At 47.1% G+C, this 19,663-nt stretch overlaps 1 protein-coding gene across 1 annotated transcript in view; it reads right to left on the reverse strand.

The window, feature by feature from the left end:
- Positions 1 to 11,679, reverse strand: part of LOC144608272 (cilia- and flagella-associated protein 157-like) — a 17,238-nt gene extending 5,559 nt beyond the window's left edge. The window contains exons 1-3 of the mRNA XM_078425881.1: positions 11,391 to 11,679; positions 10,092 to 10,363; positions 249 to 402 (exon numbers count right to left, since the gene is read on the reverse strand). Of these exons, the coding sequence (XP_078282007.1) occupies positions 249 to 402; positions 10,092 to 10,363; positions 11,391 to 11,521 (557 nt within the window). The 5' untranslated portion in view covers positions 11,522 to 11,679. The remainder of the gene's footprint in view (positions 1 to 248; positions 403 to 10,091; positions 10,364 to 11,390) is intronic.
- Between the last annotated feature and the right edge of the window lie 7,984 nt (positions 11,680 to 19,663).

Raw genomic sequence — 19,663 nt, forward strand, 5'->3', positions numbered from 1 at the left:
CTCATACATCACCCTGGCATCACACTGTTTATTGCCCATTTATAAGTGACGAGTGGTGCAGCAATTAGTGTAGTTGAGAAATAAGACATTCGTTCAGAGTTCTCATTCCCGGACCTGGATGGCAAGAGTCTGTGTGCAAACTAACTGCAAAATATCTCAGTCAACCTACTGTTCATGCCAAAATACATGATGCCACTTTGTCTGGACTTGCAAAGGTATCCTGAAAACCTTGGTATAAAAGTTGTTACCTATCTTTATCTATCACTGCCCTTCTCTCCAAGTTGTAAATAATGTCAGTGTGCTCCTCTTCCTGCTGCAGTAGCTGCTGTTCAAGTGCAGCAAAGTTTGCCATCAAATCCTCCTTTTGAATTCGAAACTCCTCCAGCGCATCAAGCTTTCCAGCTGCAAGGTAAGAACGGAAGAACTGGAGTCAGTATTCTTTATAAAATCCCATCATAACAATGACAGTGGCATTGTGAGGTTATTCACTTTGGAAGTAAGAATAGAAAGGCAGATTATTATCTGAATGGTGTCAAGTTAGGAGGAGGGGGAGTTCAACGAGATCTGGGTGTCCTAGTGCATCAGTCAATGAAAGGAAGCATGCAGGTTCAGCAGGCAGTGAAGAAAGCCAATGGAATGTTGGCCTTCGTAACAAGAGGAGTTGAGTATAGGAGCAAAGAGGTCCTTCTACAGTTGTACCGGGCCCTGGTGAGACCGCACCTGGAGTACTGTGTGCAGTTTTGGTCTCCAAATTTGAGGAAGGATATTCTTGCTATGGAGGGCGTGCAGCGTAGGTTCACTAGATTAATTCCCGGAATGGCGGGACTGTCGTATGTTGAAAGGCTGGAGCGATTGGGCTTGTATACACTGGAATTTAGAAGGATGAGGGGGGATCTTATTGAAACATATAAGATAATTAGGGGATTGGACACATTAGAGGCAGATAACATGTTCCCAATGTTGGGGGAGTCCAGAACAAGGGGCCACAGTTTGAGAATAAGGGGTAGGCCATTTAGAACGGAGATGAGGAAGAACTTTTTCAGTCAGAGGGTGGTGAAGGTGTGGAATTATCTGCCTCAGAAGGCAGTGGAGGCCAGTTCGTTGGATGCTTTCAAGAGAGAGCTGGATAGAGCTCTTAAGGATAGCGGAGTGAGGGGGTATGGGGAGAAGGCAGGAACGGGGTACTGATTGATAGTGATCAGCCATGATCGCATTGAATGGCGGTGCTGGCTCGAAGGGCTGAATGGCCTACTCCTGCACCTATTGTCTATTGTCTATTGTCTATTTCTGCCACATATCCGTGCATAATGTTATGACTTTGACTGGGATACTCTAAGTTAAAAAAGACCCACAATTTCTCTATGAAAAGGGCACTAATTTCCACTCCTTTATCCAAACATTGGGGCAGATTGCTTGTCTACCAGTTTGATTGGGAATGGTACAGTTGTAGACTTCAAAACCAGGGAGCGTTAAAGTGAGGGTAAGTGTTAAAGGTTAGCTATCTAGGATGGCCAAGGTGGCAATTTGTCAATTCTTACACGCAGAGGGTTTTAAAAATTGAAGCTCTGCACCTCAGTAGTCTGTGGATAATTAGTCATTATATAAGACTGATATTCATAGATTTTTCTACACAAGCGACTCAAGGGATGTGTGGGGTCAGAGGTGGTTAAGGAATATACACAGGACTTGGGGCACTGCAACAAGCCTTCATCTTGCCAAATGGCAGAGCAAACTCAAGATTTAATCCGGCTTCTATGCTCTAAGTTTGCAATGAAATAGAACAAGTGCAAGTATTTATCTTATATAAGAAAATAGCTGCAGATGCTGGTACAAATCGAAGGTCAGGCAGCATCAGGGAGAGAAGGAATGGGTGACGTTTCTGGTCGAGACCCTTCTTCAGACTGATGTCGGGGGGCGGGACAAAGGAAGGATATAGGTGGAGACAGGAAGATAGAGGGAGTTCTGGGAAGGAGGAGGGGAAGAGAGGGACAGGAACTATCTAAAGTTGGAGAAGTCGATGTTCATACCACTGGGCTGCAAGCTGCCCAGGCGAAATATGAGGTGCTGTTCCTCCAATTTCCGGTGGGCCTCACTATGGCACTGGAGGAAGCCCATGACAGAAAGGTCAGACTAGGAATGGGAGGGGGAGTTGAAGTGCTCGGCCACCGGGAGATCAGTTTGGTCAATGTGGACCGAGCGCAGGTGTTGAGCGAAGTGATTGCCGAGCCTGCGCTTGGTTATGCCGATGTATATAAGTTGACATCTAGAGCAGCGGATGCAATAGATTAGGTTGGAGGAGGTGCAGGTGAACCTTTATCTCACCTGGAAAGACTGTTTGGGTCTGCCTGCTCATGTCCCACCGAACTTATTTCCACCTACCTCGACTCCATCCTATCCCCCCTGGTTAAATACCTCCCCACCTACATCCAAGACACCTCACACGCTCTCCACCACCTCGATAACTTCCGGTTCCCAGGCCCCCACTCCCTCATCTTTACCATGGATGTCCAGTCACTCTACACCTATCCAATTTACTCTTAAATAATAAAATCGAGCCTGCCTCCACCACTTCCACCGGAAGCTCATTCCACACAGCCACCACCATCTGAGTAAAGAAGTTACCCCTCATGTTACCCCTAAACTTTTGTCCCTTAATTCTGAAGTTATGTCCCCTTGTTGGAATCTTCCCCACTCTCAAAGGAAAAAGCCTACCCACGTCAACTCTGTCCGTCCCTCTTAAAATTTAAAAAACCTCTATCAAGTCCCCCCTCAACCTTCTACGCTCCAAAGAATAACACCCAACCTGTTCAACCTCTCTCTGTAGCTTAAGTGCTGAAACCCAGGCAACATTCTAGTAAATCTCCTCTGTACCCTCTCCATTTTGTCGACATCCTTCCTATAATTTGGCGACCAGAACTGCACACCATACTCCAGATTCGGCCTCACCAATGCCCTGTACAATTTCAACATTACATCCCAACTTCTATATTCGATGCTCTGATTTATAAAGGCAAGCATACCAAACGCCTTCTTCGCCACCCTATCCACATGAGATTCCACCTTCAGGGAACAATGCACAGTTATTCCCAGATCCCTCTGTTCCACTGCATTCCTCAATTCCCTACCATTTAACCTGTACGTCCTATTTTGATTTGTCCTACCAAAATGCAGCACCTCACACTTATCAGCATTAAACTCCATCTGCCATCTTTCAGCCCACCCTTCCAAAAGGCCCAAGTCTCTCTGTAGACTTTGAAAATCTACTTCATTATTAACTACACCACCTATCTTAGTATCATCTGCATACTTACTAATCCAATTTGCCACACCATCATCCATATCATTAATGTAAATGACAAACAACAGTGGACCCAACACAGATCCTTGGGGTACTCCACTAGACACTGGCCTCCAACCTGACATACAGTTGTCAACCATTACCCTCTGGTATCTCCCATTCAGCCATTGTTGAATCCATCTTGCAACCTCACTATTAATACCCAACGATTTAACCTTCTTAATCAATCTTCCATGTGGAACCTTGTCAAATGCCTTACTGAAGTCCATATAGACAACATCCACAGCCTTGCCCTTATCAATTTCCCTGGTAACCTCATCAAAAAATTCAAGAAGATTAGTCAAACATGACCTTCCAGGCACAAATCCATGTTGACTGTTTCTAATCAGGCCTTGTTTATCCATGTGATTATATATATTGTCCCTAAGTATCTTTTCCATTAATTTTCCCACCACAGACGTCAAACTAACAGGTCCATAATTGCTAGGTTTACTTTTAGAACCTTTTTTAAACAATGGCACAACATGCGCAATGCGCCAATCTTCCGGCACCATCCCCGTTTCTAATGACGTTTGAAATATTTCCGTCATAGCCCCTGCTATTTCTGCCCTAACTTCCCTCAATGTCCTAGGGAATATCCTATCAGGACCTGGAGACTTATCCACTTTTATATTTTTCAAAAGTGTCCGTACCTCCTCTTCTTTGATCCTCATAATTTCCATCACTACTTTACTTGATTCGCTTACCTCACATAATTCAATATCCTTCTCCTCGGTGAATACCGAAGAAAAGAAATTGTTTAATATCTCCCCCATTTCTTCCGGCTCAGCACATAGCTGTCCATTCTGACTCTCTAATGGACCAATTTTATCCCTCGCTATCCTTTTGCTATTGACATATCTGTAGAACCCCTTGGGGTTTACTTTTACATTACTTGCCAAAACAACCTCATATCTTTTTTTCGCTTTTCTAATTTCCTTCTTAAGATTCCTTTTACATTCTTTATATTCCTCAAGAACCTCATTTACTCCCTGCCGCTTATATTTATTGTATATCTCCCTCTTTTTCCGAACCAGTTGCCCAATTTCCCTGGAAAACCACGGCTCTTTCAAATTATTATTCTTTCCTTTCCACCGAACAGGAAAGGAAAGGTCCGGGGACATAAAGACTCTGTACTCTCAAAATTTCACCTTTAAATATCCTCCATTTCTCTATTATATCCTTTTCATAAAACAAAATGTCCCATTTCACTCCTTTTAAATCCTTTCTCATCTCCTCAAAATTAGCCTTTTTCCAATCCAAAATCTCAACCCTTGGTCCAGATTTGACCTTCTCCATAATTATATTGAAACTAATGGCATTGTGATCACTAGACCCAAAGTGCTCCTCAACATATACCTCCGTCACCTGACCCATCTCATTTCCTAACAGGAGGTCCAACACTGCCCCTTCTCTGGTAGGTACCTCTATGTATTGCTGCAAAAAACTATCCTGCACACATTTTACAAACTCCAAACCATCCAGCCCTTTAACAGAATGTGATTCCCAGTCTATGTACGGAAAATTGAAATCACCCACAATCACTACTCTGTGCTTACTACTAATATCTGCTATCTCCTTACATATTTGCTCTTCCAATTCTCGTTCCCTATTTGGCGGTCTATAATACACCCCTATAAGTGTTGCTAAGCCTTTCTCATTTCTGAGTTCCACCCAAACAGCCTCCCTAATCGAGTCTTCTAGTCTGTCCTGCCAACGCACTGCTGTGATATCCTCCCTGACAAGCAATGCAACACCCCCACCTCTTGCCCCTCCGATTCTATCACATCTGAAACAATGAAATCCTGGAATATTTAATTGCCAATCGCAACCCTCCTGCAACCATGTTTCACTGATCGCCACAACATCATACTTCCAGATGTCAATCCAGGCTCTAAGCTCATCCACCTTTCTTACAATGCTCCTAGCATTAAAATATACACATTTAAGGGACCCATCATTTCTTATTCTCAGTTTATTTCTTTTCACTTCTTTCTCTCCTACATATTGGGTCTGAGTGTTTCCCTTTTCTGCCTCCTGCCTCACACACTGCCTATTAGCTATCTGTGTTTGAGTCCCTCCCCCCAACCGTACTAGTTTAAAGTCTCCGCAATTACCTTAGCAAATCTCCCCGCCAGGATATTGGTTCCCCTCAGGTTCAGATGCAACCCGTCCTTTTTGTACAGGTCATACTTCCCCCAGAAGAGGTCCCAATGATCCAGAAACTTGAATCCCTGCTCCCTGCACCAGTCCCTCAGCCACGTATTTATCCTCCACCTCACTCCATTCCTATTCTCACTATCGCGTGGCACAGGCAGTAAGCCTGAGATTATCACTTTGGAAGTCCTTTTTTTTAAACTCTCTTCCTAGTCCCCTAAATTCCTTTCAGGACCTCTTCCCTTATCCTACCTATATTGTTGGTACCTATATGTACCACGACCTCTGGCTCCTCTCCCTCCCTTTTCAGGATATCTTGGACACGTTCAGATACATCCCGGACACTGGCACCAGGGAGGCAAACTACCATCCGGGTCTCCCGACTGCGTCCACAGAATCGCCTATCTGACCCCCTCACTATAGAGTCCCCTATCACTATCGCTCTCTTCTTCCTTTCCCTACCCTTCCGAGCAACAGGGCCGGACTGCGTGCCAGAGGCCCGGGCGCCGTCGCTGCCCCCAGGTAGGCTGTACTCCCCAACAGTACCTAAACAGGAGTATTTATTGCCAAGGGGTACATCCACTGGGGTACTCTCTAGTCCCTGCCTCTGCTCCTTGCCCCCCCTAACCGTAACCCACTTGTCTACCTCCCGTGGTCTTGGAGTGACCACCTCTCTATAACTCCTCTCTATAACCTTCTCACTCTCCCTGACCAGACGGAGGTCATCAATCTGCCGCTCCAGGTTCCTAATATGGTCCCTTAGGAGCCCCCATCTCGTCGCACCTTGCGCAGATGTGGATGTCTGGAAGACTATCAGACTCCCAGATTCCCCACATCCGACACCCAGAACAATAAACTGTCCTAGCATTCATACTCCCCCTTAACTGGGAACGTTGCAGAGTGGTCTGCTCCAACCGCTCCTGGGCCTCTGTAAGAACAAAGCCCCGTGCTCGGTTTCCAAAAACTACCGCCCGGACGCTACTCCAACCGCTCCAACCGCCCACCCAAAAGAACTGAGTGATCTCCTGGGAGAGGCGAAAAACCGGATTAAAAAACCAGGCCAATTTGGGGGAAAAAATCCGGGAAATTCCTCTCCGACCCCAAGCTAGGCGATCGAAACTTGTCCGGGAGATCACACAGGTCTTACTCCTTACTATCCCCACACAATACTACGGTCTCTGCTCTCTCTCACACACACACACGCTGCTGCTGCTAACTGCTGATTGCTGCACTGCTGCTGCTGATTGCCTATCTCCAAGTCAACCACATGATGGAAGGAAGTTCATTGCCTTGGCTGGAGGTAATTGGGTGTAGTACCAACGGTACTTCCTCCAAACCAGAGGCGTAGCTATGGGCACTCGCATGGGCCCTAGCTACGCCTGCCTCTTTGTCGGGTACGTCGAACAATCCCTGTTCCGGGCGTACACCGGCCCCATCCCTGAACTCTACCTCCGCTACATCGACGACTGCATTGGTGCTACCTCTTGTACCCATGCAGAACTCACTGACTTCATACACTACATTTCCAATTTCCATCCTGCCCTTAAATATACCTGGACTATCTCCGACATCTCCCTTCCGTTTCTGGATCTCACCATCTCCATCACAGGAGACAGACTAGTGACGGACATTGACTATAAACCCACTGACTCGTACAGCTATCTGGACTACTCCCACCCGGTCCCCTGCAAAAAGTCTATCCCCTACTCCCAATTCCTCCGTCTACGCCGCATCTGAGCCCGGGATGAGGTGTTTCACACTAGGGCGTCAGAGATGTCCTCATTCAAGAAACGGGGCTTCCCCGCTACCATTACAGATGAGGCTCTCACTAGGGTCTCTTCTACATCCCGCAGCTCCGCTCTTGCTCCCCCTCCCCCCCACTCGCAACAAGGACAGAATCCCCCTCGTTCTCACCTTCCACCCCACCACCCAGCGGATCCAACCAATCATCCGCCAACATTTCCGTCACCTACAACGGGACCCCACCACTGGCCATATCTTCCCATCCCCTCCCCTCTCTGCGTTCCGCAGAGACCGTTCCCTCCGTAACTCCCTGGTCCACTTGTCCCTTCCTACCCAAACCACCCCATCCCCGGGCACTTCCCCTGCAACCGCACGAGATGCAACACCTGTCCCTTTACCTCCCCCCTCAACTCCTTCCAAGGACCCAAACAGTCTTTCCAAGTGAGACAAAGGTTCACCTGTACCTCCTCCAACCTCATCTATTGCATCCGCTGCTCTAGATGTCAACTTATTTACATCGGCAAAACCAAGCGCAGGCTCGGCGATCGCTTCGCTCAACACCTGCGCTCGGTCCGCATTGACCAAACTGATCTCCCGGTGGCCGAGCACTTCAACTCCCCCTCCCATTCCCAGTCTGACCTTTCTGTCATGGGCCTCCTCCAGTGCCATAGTGAGGCCCACCGGAAATTGGAGGAACAGCACCTCATATTTCGCCTGGGCAGCTTGCAGCCCAGTGGTATGAACATCGACTTCTCCAACTTTAGATAGTTCCTCTGTCCCTCTCTTCCCCTCCTCCTTCCCAGATCTCCCTCTATCTTCCTGTCTCCACCTATATCCTTCCTTTGTCCCGTCCCCCTGACATCAGTCTGAAGAAGGGTCTCGACCCGAAAACGTCACCCATTCCTTCTCTCCCGAGATGCTGCCTGAACTGCTGAGTTACTCCAGCATTTTGTGAATAAATACCTTTGTCAAGTATTTATCTTTAACTCTTGCTTATAGCCTGTACCTTGTGTATTCTGCAACTTTCAAAGGCAGAACTATTATAACAATATTTAAGATATCACAAAATGCTGGAGTAACTCAGCAGGTCAGGCAGCATCTAGGATACAGGGAATGGGTGACGTTTCGGGTCGAGACCCTTCTTCAGTCTGACCTGATACGTCACCCATTCCCTCTCTCCCAGATGCTGCCTGACTTGCTGAGTTACTGTAGCATTTTGTGATACCTTCGATTTATACCAGCATCTGCAGTTATTTTCCTACATAACAATATTTAAAATACACTTGGACATGTACATGGATGGGAAAGGATTAAAGGGATATGTACCAAATGCAGGCAGGTGGGACTAGCATAGAAAGGATACATTGGTCAGCATGGGCAAGTTGCCATCTCTATATTGATATCTGGCTGAGTTTACATGCAAGCCATCCTTTCCTCCATTTGTATGTTCTACTATATTAAAACAATTATGATCCATTCTGCCCTTGTACAATATTACAGTTTTGATGAAGCCATTTTCTATTTTCATTGAAACTAAATGGACCTGGTCTGTATTTACATTATTTTAATTCTATCCATTTACAACAGAAATTGGATTTAGATAGCATTTTTGACATGGCAGCTTAAGATTTTTGTTTCAAATAAACATGACCATGATGAGGTCAGCAAAAGTACACATTTATGGTTGTAAAGAGGCAGACGCGTTTAGACGGCGAAAACTAGATCATGGGCTTACAAAGAAGCCCATGCGGGTCAGGGGTACAGGAGCAGAGAGTTTAGGAGGAGTGATGGGGGTAACTGTTCAAATGGAGATAGAGGGATGTGGAGCTCTGGGAAACATTATGGATCTGGATGTGGCTCCAAGAGATAGTGAGAATTAATGGAAGGAAGTTTACATTTTAAGTATTACTGGGAACAGGACAAATAAAGACATAGAAGGATTTGTGAGGTCAATAAGGAACAGTCAAGCCTGAAGATGGAAACAGGCATGAATGGAGAAATTTTAAATGACAAAGGACTTTTGGGAACAGAGGATAGAACTGGGCAAAGACTTATAAAACAGATTTGTAGGCATTTAAGTGATTGGTGATGATGGAAGTTTTGAAAGATGGCAGGAGACCCCAAGGATTGAGAAACATCTGCAGAGTTAGCCAGGTTGGAGAGGTAATGTGTGTGTGTCTGTGGGGGGGGGGGGGGGGGGGGGGAAGGAAGATGAGAATTTGGGCAACTATTAGTGTCATACAAAAGGGATCAAGGTGGAGGTAGCTCTTTTCAAATTAGATCACTGGTCAATGACCTAATGCAGGGGCCCCAACAGATTTATTTAGATTTCAGTCTGAAGAAGGGTCTTGACCTAAAACTTCCATTCTTTCTCTCCAGAGATTCTGCCTATCCCACTGAGTTACTCCAGCATTTTGTGTCTATCTTCAGTTTAAAACAGCATCTGCAGTTCCTTCCTACATATTTAGATTGCAAGTCAGTGAACACAAGGAACTTCAGCTGAATACTTTCCTCTACTCAGGCTGCAGGTATAAATGCAATTTTCCTTGCCCTATCAATTGAGCCCAGATTAAGTACAAGTTTATTCAGGTATAAAAAAAACCCTGAGATCGTCTCAGGGATCTAAACCCTGAGATTTTACAATGTTAATGTAAAATTGCACTTTACATTACTAGTGCAATGTAAAAGAATGTACAAAATTATGATATGGACAAGAGCTTTAGGTTGCAATTATGATCATTGTAATGACAACGATGTTCTCCACACCTTAACTGTTAATGCAACAAAATGTTATTCCTGAAAACATCCACAATATTTCAAAATTAAAAATAACAAATGCCCTAGTTTTCTGCACCTAAAATCATATTCTCCGATGTGAGTCGATCCTTTGTTTCATGAAACTCTTGACGCAACTGTGACATCTGGGATTCATAAGTCGTCTTATCAGTTTCCTTGGCTTGTACCAAACCAACTATCTTGTCATTCAAATCAGCAACCTCATCAATTTTCTGATTCAGGCCCTTCTTCAGATAGGTAATAACGTCTTGCAAGTCTTTGCTAAATTGATCATGTTTCTCATCAGAATCGGTCTTTGTCACTTCCAGTTCATCCAGTCTCCGTTGGTACCTTAACAGTATCACATAATGTTTATTGATTTAAAAAACATTACAAATATGTATAAAGTATTATATTTATTATAAAACCTTTACAGAATATGTTATTTAGAAATGTCTAAAGATTTTTAATCTGGTTTGCAAAAGTAGTTTGATAATCACAGCACAACTGTTTATCTTACAATGGAGACACAAGAAACTGCAGATGACAGAATCATGAGCAAAACATAAATTGCTGGAGGAACTTAGGGTGTAAGACAGCATTTATGGAGGGGATGAAATGACGGCGTTTCAAGTCAGGACTCTTCTTTAGACTGAATGCGATCAGTCCTCTGTCAAGAAAGATCACGATCCAAAACATTGCATTTCCATTGTCAAAGCAGCACAGCCAGACATAAAAACAGCTTTTTTCCATGAGTGATAGTTCTACTCAATAACCAAAGTCTGTAGTCTCTTTTTTGCTCTGGTTTATTTTCACCCACATGTTTAGACCGCAGTGTTGTATCCTTATTGTTTTGATGTTGTTATGCTTTATTCTTAATTGTTAACTGTATGTTTGTGTTGTCATTTGTGAGCAGAGCACCAAGGCACATTCCTTGTATATGCATACTTGGCCAATAAATTTATTCGTTCAATCATTCATTCATATAACTAGTGTTGGGATTCCATTAGAGGTGGCAAAACTGTTGGAGGATTATGTGTTGTATACGATGGCTGATAGGGTGAAAGGCGAGGACTCTATCCCCGTTGTGACGATGGGTTGTGGGAGCAACAGTTACACCTTTGATTTGGAGGAAGAGTCGTCGAAGGAGAAGTTGTTAAGAGTGAACAAATACAGTTCCTTCCTACACCATTGAATAATGTTGCCATCTGGTGTATTTCTCTTCGCTCTACCTGTTGTATCTGGGTTTGGCTGATTTTATTCATGTATGGTATAATTTCATTTGATTGCATGGCATGCAAAACAAAGTTTTTCTCGGCGCCTCGGTACAGGTGACAATAATAATAAACCTAAACCTGACCCTACCCCGGTCGCTCACCTGTTCACCCTGCCCTCCAGGTCGTTGACCTGGATGATGTACAGCTCCCGCTCCATGGCGGTCAGCGGCTCCACATTCTCATCGACCACCGCCACCGGGCTGAGGGGCCGATCCTTCTTCTTGGGCGGCATGTTGGCGTCGCCTCTGTTGCTGGTGCTAGTGCTACGGGTGTCTCTGCCTCTGCCTCTGCTGCTGGTGGGTGGTGATGCCGCTGGGGCTGGTGTTGCTGCTGTTACCGGTGCCTGCAGCCGCTCCGCTGCCCGTTGCTAACACGCGGCGGCCCCTAGCAACCGAGCGACCGTCTCTGACCCATGCGCACATCACACACAGAGTGGAGCCTCGCGAGACTTCATCCGCCCCGCATGCCCGCGCACGCACCCGCCCCTGGACACTCGCGCACGCACCCGCCCCTGGACACTCGCGCACGCACCAGCCCCCTGGCCACTCGCTCCCGCGCCCGCGCACGCACCCGCCCCTGGACACTTGCGCACGCACCCGCCCCTGGACACTCGCGCAAGCACCCGCCCCTGGACACTCGCGCACAGCGTGGACACTCGCGCACGCGCCCGTCCCTGGACACTTGCGTCCGCGCACGCATCAGCCCCCTGGACATTCGCGCACGCATCAGCCCCCTGGACACTCGCGCCCGCGCACGCACCCGCCCCCTGGACGCACGCACCCGCCCCGGGACACTCGCGCCCTCCCCTGGACACTCGCGCACGCGCCCGCATCCTGGACGCACGCGCACGCACCCGCCCCCTGGACACTCGCGCCGCGCGGGCACAGAGAAACGTGGAAGCAGGAGGAGGCCATTCAGCCCTTCGAGCCAGCACCACTCGACCCTAAAAATCGTAGTATGTCATGGCGCCATTTTAGTAGGCAGAAACTTGCAGAAACATTTAAAAAGTAAAATAACAAAAATCTTTGAATTGATACATGAGATATATTCTGCATTTTAATGGTGTCATCACACATACTGTCCCCCACAACACTGATTACACTGTGAGAGGCAGAGCAAATGGCGAGTTTTGCCTACTAAAATGGCGGACGGTCTGCTCCTTTGCGTACTACACTTCAGTATAGGCGATTTCAACGGAGTGGTTCAACTTGTTCCTCTAGTATCTTTGGCCAGCACCGCCATTCAATATGATAATGGCTGATCATCTACGATCAGTACCCCGTTCCTGCTTCCCCCCACATCCCCTGATTCCTTTAGCCCTAAGAGCCAAATCTACAACTACCACACTGTCAATTGTGGTAGATTTGTAGAAATACATCCAGTCAATTGGCCTCCACTGCTTTCTGTGGCAGAGAATTCCACAGATTCACAACTCTCTGTGTGAAAACATCTTTCCTCATCTCAGTCCTAAATGGCTGTTGAGTGGGACAGTTGACATGATGAGATAAAACCAAGTTCAGGTCTAAGGGAGCGGCCTTGTTGAGGGGAAGTGCCTAGGTGAGATAAAGAGCGAGTCTTTGGCTTAAGAGTCTTTGGCGAGGAGGCTGAGGCAAGGAGGCTACACTTGAATTGGTTGTGTAATTTAATTTAAATGTTTAAACTTGTGATGGCAGGAATGTTATTGCAGTGCATTTGTTGCAGGATGTTGGGATTGCAGGATTGTTGCACAACCTCGTGCTAGTGAGGGTAGGAACAGAGAGATAGGGGATCTGAATCGTATGGGAGGCGCATTCCCAATCTCGTTGTACCCCTGTACAATGACAATAAAGATGTATTGTATTGTCAGGGGCACTGCTGGTGTCACTGACCACTACACCTGTGGGAACTGTGTCCAGATGCAGTTCCTCAAGGATCAAGTTAGGGAACTGCAGCAGCTGGATGACCCGCAGTCTATCCGGGACGACGAAAGCTTCCTGGACAGGACCTCCAGTCAGTTCGTCACTCCAAGAGTGCAGGAGGTACGACGGGTAGAGACAGAAGGAAAGGGGATAAAGCGAGTGCAGGAGACCTAAGTGGAAGTACCTCTTGAAAACAGGTACACCCTCTTGGGAGCTGTAGGGGCAGATGATGCTTCCAGTCTGAGCGGCGGACAGGTCTGGAACTCGAATCCTAGTGCTGAGACTCGACCGGCGAGACTGACTTCAGGTAGAGCCATAGTGGTGGGTGACTCCATTGCCTGAGGTGCGGACAGGAGATTCTGAGGTGACAGGCGAGACTCGAAGATGGTGTGTTTCCTCCCCGGTGCCAGAGTCCAAGACGTCTCAGACCGACTTCAGAACATCCTCGAGAGGGAAGGTGAGCAGCCGGAAGTAGTTGTGCATGTAGGCACAAATGACATGGGTAAGAAGAGGAAGGAGGTTCTGCAATGTGAGTATAGAGAACGAGGTAGGCTGAAAAGCAGGACTTCTCGGGTGGTTATCTCGGTTGCTTCCAGTACTTCGTGCTAGCGAGGGTAGGAACAGGGGGATAGGGGATCTGAATGTGGGGCTCAAAAGTTGGTGCAGGGGGCAGGGATTTAGATTTCTAGATCACTGGAATTTTCTGGGGCAAGGGTGACTTGTACAAAAGGGATGGGTTGCACCTTAATTGGAAGGGGACCGACATTCTGGCAGGCAGGTTTACTAGTGCTACACGGATGGGTTTAAACTAAAAAGTGGAGGGGTGGAGTCAACAACGTGGACGCGTTTGTGTGCAGCTAACGGGAAAGAGAGTGTAGGAAAGGTCACGTTTAAACTAACAGGGCAGGGTGATGGGACCCAATGCAAGGAGACAGAGGGCCATAAAAGGAGGAAAGAAGCAAAAGGTAGAAGGGAGATAAGAAAAACTAACCTGAAAGCTTTGTGCCTTAATGCAAGGCCAACGTCCACGGCAGCAGCAGTGGGAGCGCAGGTCAGTGGGAAAGTCGGAAAAAACACCGAGGGAAGCGAGGGGGGATTCGGAACAGGCTGAGAACCCAAGCCTTACGTCCACCTCTGCCCAGCATACTTCTGGCCAACGTCCAGTCTCTGGAGAACAAGCTGGATGACCTCAGGGCGAGGATCAGATTCCAGAGGGACATAAAGAACTGTAACATCCTTTGTCTGACCGAAACATGGCTGACCCCGCTGGTGCCTGACCAGGTGATCTGCCCATCCGAGTCCTTCACTATTTTCCGGGCAGACAGAACGGAAGAATCCGGGAAATCCAAGGGCGGAGGAGTCTGCTTCTTGACCAATAATAACTGGTGTAATCCTGGAAATATTAAGACGCTTTCTCGTTCCTGCTCGCCGGACCTGGAACATCTAACTATCTCATGCCGACCATTCTACCTACCCCGGGAGTTCAGCTCGGTGATCATCACAGCCGTCTATATCCCACCGCATGCGGACACCGAGTTGGCACTGTCGACCCTACACGATGTGTTGTGTCAACACCAAAACAAGAACCCTGATGCGGCTGTGCTGGTGGCTGGAGACTTCAATAGGGGAAATCTCAAAAAGGTCATGCCCAACTTCTACCAACACATTATGTGTGTCACCAGGGGGGAAAGAACTTTGGACCACTGCTACACGCCATTCAGGAAAGGCTACAAGGCCGTTTCTCTCCCTCCTTTTGGAAAATCTGACCACGCTGCCATTTTCCTGCTGCCGGAGTACAAACAACGGATAGTACGGGAAGCGACAGTGACGAGGGACGTAAAGCGGTGGTCTGACCATTCAGAGGCCATGCTGCAGGATGCACTGAGCGAAGTCGACTGGAACATGTTCCAAGCAAGTTCCAGAGACGTAAATGAGTTTGCGGAAGCGGTTACGGACTTCATTGCCACAATAGCCGATACCATCATCCCCACGGTAAGGGTCGGTATCTTCCCTAACCAAAAACCCTGGGTGGACAGGTCTATTCGCGTGGCCTTGAATGCTCGCACCGCTGCTTACAACTCCGGCCTGGCATCCGGCAACATGGACGACTACAAGGGAGAGTCCTACCGACTGCGAAGGGCAGTGAAGAATGCAAAAAGGAGGTACCGGGACAAGATGGAGTCACAGATGGAGCAGCAGGACACCAGGCGCCTTTGGCAGGGGCTACGGACTATAACTAGCTACAGGTCCAGCACCCCCTCAACCGGAAGTGCCGGCTCTCTCATCTGGACAGCCAGGGGGGCTATGTGAGGATGCTGTTCATTGACTTTAGTTCAGCATTCAACACAATAGTCCCCAGCAGACTGGTTGAGAAGCTGCTGGAACTGGGGCTTAGCAACCCTCTGTGTGCCTGGGTCCTGGACTTTCTCACTGCCAGGCCCCAAGTGGTCAGGATGGGGGAACACACATCTAGCTCCCTCACCCTGAACATAGGATCCCCCCAGGGCTGCGTCCTTAGCCCCCTACTGTACTCCCTGTACACACATGACTGTGGGGCCAGGTTCAGCTCAAACTCCATCATCAAGTTTGCTGATGACACTGTGGTGGTGGGCCGGATCTCCAACAACGATGAGAAGGCCTACCGGGAGGAGGTGGCTGATCTGGCACTCTGGTGTCAGGACAATAGCCTCCTCTTGAATGTCACTAAAACAAAGGAGCTGATTGTGGACTTCAGAAGGGCTAAACATCCAAGGACGTACACGCCACTGGAGCTAAATGGGTCAATTGTGGATAGGGTGAGCAGTTTTAAATACTTGGGAGTCCGCATCAAAGAGGATCTGACGTGGGCAACGCACATTGCCGCACTGGTGGGTAAGGCTAAGCAGCGCCTTTACCACCTTAGACAACTGAGGAAATTCAGAGTGTCTCTGAGGATCCTTCATTGCTTCTACTCTGGGGCTGTAGAGAGCATCCTGTCCGGCAACATTACAGTCTGGTTTGGGAACAGCTCTGCCCAGGACAGGATGGCCCTGCAGAGAGTGGTGCGTTCGGCAGAACGTACCATGGGAACTACACTCGTCCCCCTGCAGGACCTATACATCAGGAGGTGCAGATCCAGAGCAAGCAAGATCATGAGGGACCCCTGCCACCCCAGTAACGGACTGTTCCAGATGCTACGATCAGGCAAACGCCTCCGCTGTCACGCTGCGAAAACGGAGAGGATGAGACGGAGCTTCTTCCCACAGGCCATCAGGACTGTCAACTTTTATAACCCCAGAGACTAAATTTTTGTCGACACTAATAGTAACTTATTAACTTATTTATATGCTGTAACTGTAATTCTTTTTTGTGCACAACCCGCAGGCATTGCCACTTTCATTTAACTGCACATCGTGTATGTGTATGTGACAAATAAATTTGACTTGACTTGACTTGGCATTCGAAATAAGGTGGATGAATTGAATGCGCAGTTAGTAGTTAAGGGATATGATATAGTTGGAATTACAGAGACATGACTCCAGGGTGTCAAGGCTGGGAGCTAAACATGCAGGGGTATGCAATATTCAGGAAGGATAGACAGAAAGGTAGAGGAGGTGGGGTATCATTGCTGGTTAAAGAGGAGATTAATGCAATAGTGAGGAGAGACATTTGCTTTGATGCTGTAGAATCGGCATGGGTAGAACTGTGAAATAGCCAAGGGCAGAAAACGCATGTTGGAGTGGTATACAGACCACCAAACAGCAGTCGGGAGGTTGGGGATAGCATCAAGCAAGAAATTAGGGATGCGTGTAGCAAAGGTACAGCAGTTATCATGGGTGACTTTAATCTACACGTAGATTGGGCCAACCAAATTGGTAGCAGCGCTGAGGAAGAGGATTTCCTGGAATGTATACGAAATGGGTTTTTAAACCAATATGTAGCGGAACTGACTAGAGGGCAGGCCATCCTAGACTGGGTATTGTGTAATGAGGAAGGATTAGTTAGTGATCTTATTGTGCAAGGCCCCTTGGGCAACAGTGACCTTAATATGGTGGAATTCTGCACTAGGATGGAGAGTGACACGGTTAATTCAGAAACTAGGTTCCTGAACTTGAATAACGGAGACTTTGAAGGTATGATATGGTTATTGGCTAGGATAGACTGGCAAATTATACTTAAAGGGTTGACAGTGGAGATGCAATGGCGAGGATTTAAAGATCGCATGAATGAACTCCAGAAATTGTTCATCCCTGTCTGGCGAAAAAATAAAACTGGGAAGGCGGCTCAACTGTGGCTGACGAGAGAAGTCAAGGATAGTGTTAAAGCCAAGGAAGAGGCATATAAATTGGCCAGAAGCAGCAAACCGGAGGACTGGGAGAAATTTAGAACTCAACAGAGGAGGACAAAGGAGTTAATTAATTGGGGGGGAAAAAGAGCATGAAAGAAAGCTTGCGGGGAATGTAAAAACTGACTAAAAGTTTCTACTGGTATGTAAAAAGGAAAAAATTACTGAAGACGAATGTAGGTCCCTTACGGTCAAAGGCAGGTGAATTTATAATGGAAAACAAGGAAATGGCAAAACAGTTAAACGAGTACTTTGGTTCTGTCTTCACTAAGGAAGAAACAAACTACTGGAAATACTAGGGGACCGAGGATCTAGTGGGAGGGATGAAATGAAGCGAATCCACATTAGTCAGAAAATGGTTTTATTCACAAAATGCTGGAGTAACTCAGCAGGTCAGGCAGCATCTCGGGAGAGAAGGAATGGGTGACGTTTCGGGTCGAGACCCTTCTTCAGACTAGTCAGAAAATGGTGTTAGGTAAACTGTTGGGACTGAAGGCAGATAAATCCTCAGAGATTGATGGTCTGCATCTCAGAGTACTCAAGGAGGTGGCCCTAGAAACCGTGGATGCATTTGTGATCATTTTCCAATGTTCTCTCGACTCTGGATGAGTTCCTGTGGACTGGAGGGTAGCCAATGTAACTCCACTTTTTAAGAAAGGAGGGAAAGAGAACACAGGGAGTAATAGACCAGTTAGCCTTATATGGGTAGTGGGTAAAATGCTGGAGTCGATTATTAACGATGTTACAGCAGTGCATTTGGAAAGCAGTGACGGGATCTATGTGACAGTGATGGCTTACTCCTGCACCTATTTTCTATGTTTCCCCCTTATTCTTAAACTGTGACCCATGGGACCATTTTTCCTGCATCTGGCCTGTCCAATCCTCTAAGAATTTTATATGTTTCTATAAGATCCCTCTCATCCTTCTAAATTCCAGTGAATACAAGCCCACTCGACCCATTCTTTCATCATATGTCAGTCCCGCCATCCGGGAATTAACCTGGTGAACCTATGCTGCACTCCCTCAATAGCAATAATGTCCTCCCTCAAATTAGGAGACCAAAATTGCACACAATACTCCAGGTACGGTCTCACCAGAGCCCTGTACAACTGCAGTAGGACACACACACCACCATGTGCACGCGCACGCCCAGATTAGAAAGGTTTTATTGCTTCCATTTGCAGCTGGGGTTGGAACCATGAAGTGTTGATCAGAACTGTCAACATTGACACAATGTCACCAGCTGCTTGCATTTTAAAATTTTCCTATCCTCAGGCAAGAACATTTCTTGAGAATGTCATGTAGGGGCGTTGAGGCAAATATTTGTCATAGTTTCATCCAGAGAGAACATAAAGGGTCTCCACCTTCAAGTTCCTGGGGACCACCATCTCCCAGGACCTCTCCTGGACTGCAAATACTACAGCGGTAGTTAAAAAGTCACAGCAGAGACTGCACTTTTTAAGACTGCTCCGGAAAAACAAACTGAAGGAGAATCTGCTGGTGACCTTCTACCGCTCTGTAGATTGTGCATGCTAGTTCACCTTCACTATATATATATATAGCATCACATTCACTATGCATGCTGCACATTCCACACACGATCCAGTTCGGATCTTCACTCCCACCTTGACTATGTACGCTGCCGGTCGCTGCCTTCCAGGCAGACCGCGACCAGACTGTGAAGACGATAGCACTTATTGTTACCTCCGCTTAAGTACAAATAAAACTATGAGTTGCAACTCTTGTGTATTGGCATGAATACACAACACGCTCCACCATTGAGAGCGTACTGGCATACTGCACCGTAGTGTGGTATGCTGGCTGCTCAGACCAGAAGGCCCTCCAGAAGGTTATTAAGACAGCAGAGAAAATTATCGGCTGTCCACTACCTTCTCTGAAGGACATCTCCAGCTCGCGTTGTCTAAACAGGGCCAGAAATATAATTAATGACAGCACACACCCAGGATATGAACTGATGCTCTCCTGCCCTCTGGGAGGCGCTACAGGAGCCTAAGGGCCAGAACAAACCGACTTAAAAACAGTTTCTTTCCCTGGGCCATAAGAACTGTGAATGGAAATACTTGACTTGATGTGATTCTCACTTTCGTCGCACTTTTTTTAATATTCTCAGCATCTTGGGTCTAAACCTCAT

This window comes from Rhinoraja longicauda, chromosome 31, assembly GCF_053455715.1.
Source record: "Rhinoraja longicauda isolate Sanriku21f chromosome 31, sRhiLon1.1, whole genome shotgun sequence".
NCBI lineage: Eukaryota > Metazoa > Chordata > Chondrichthyes > Rajiformes > Arhynchobatidae > Rhinoraja > Rhinoraja longicauda.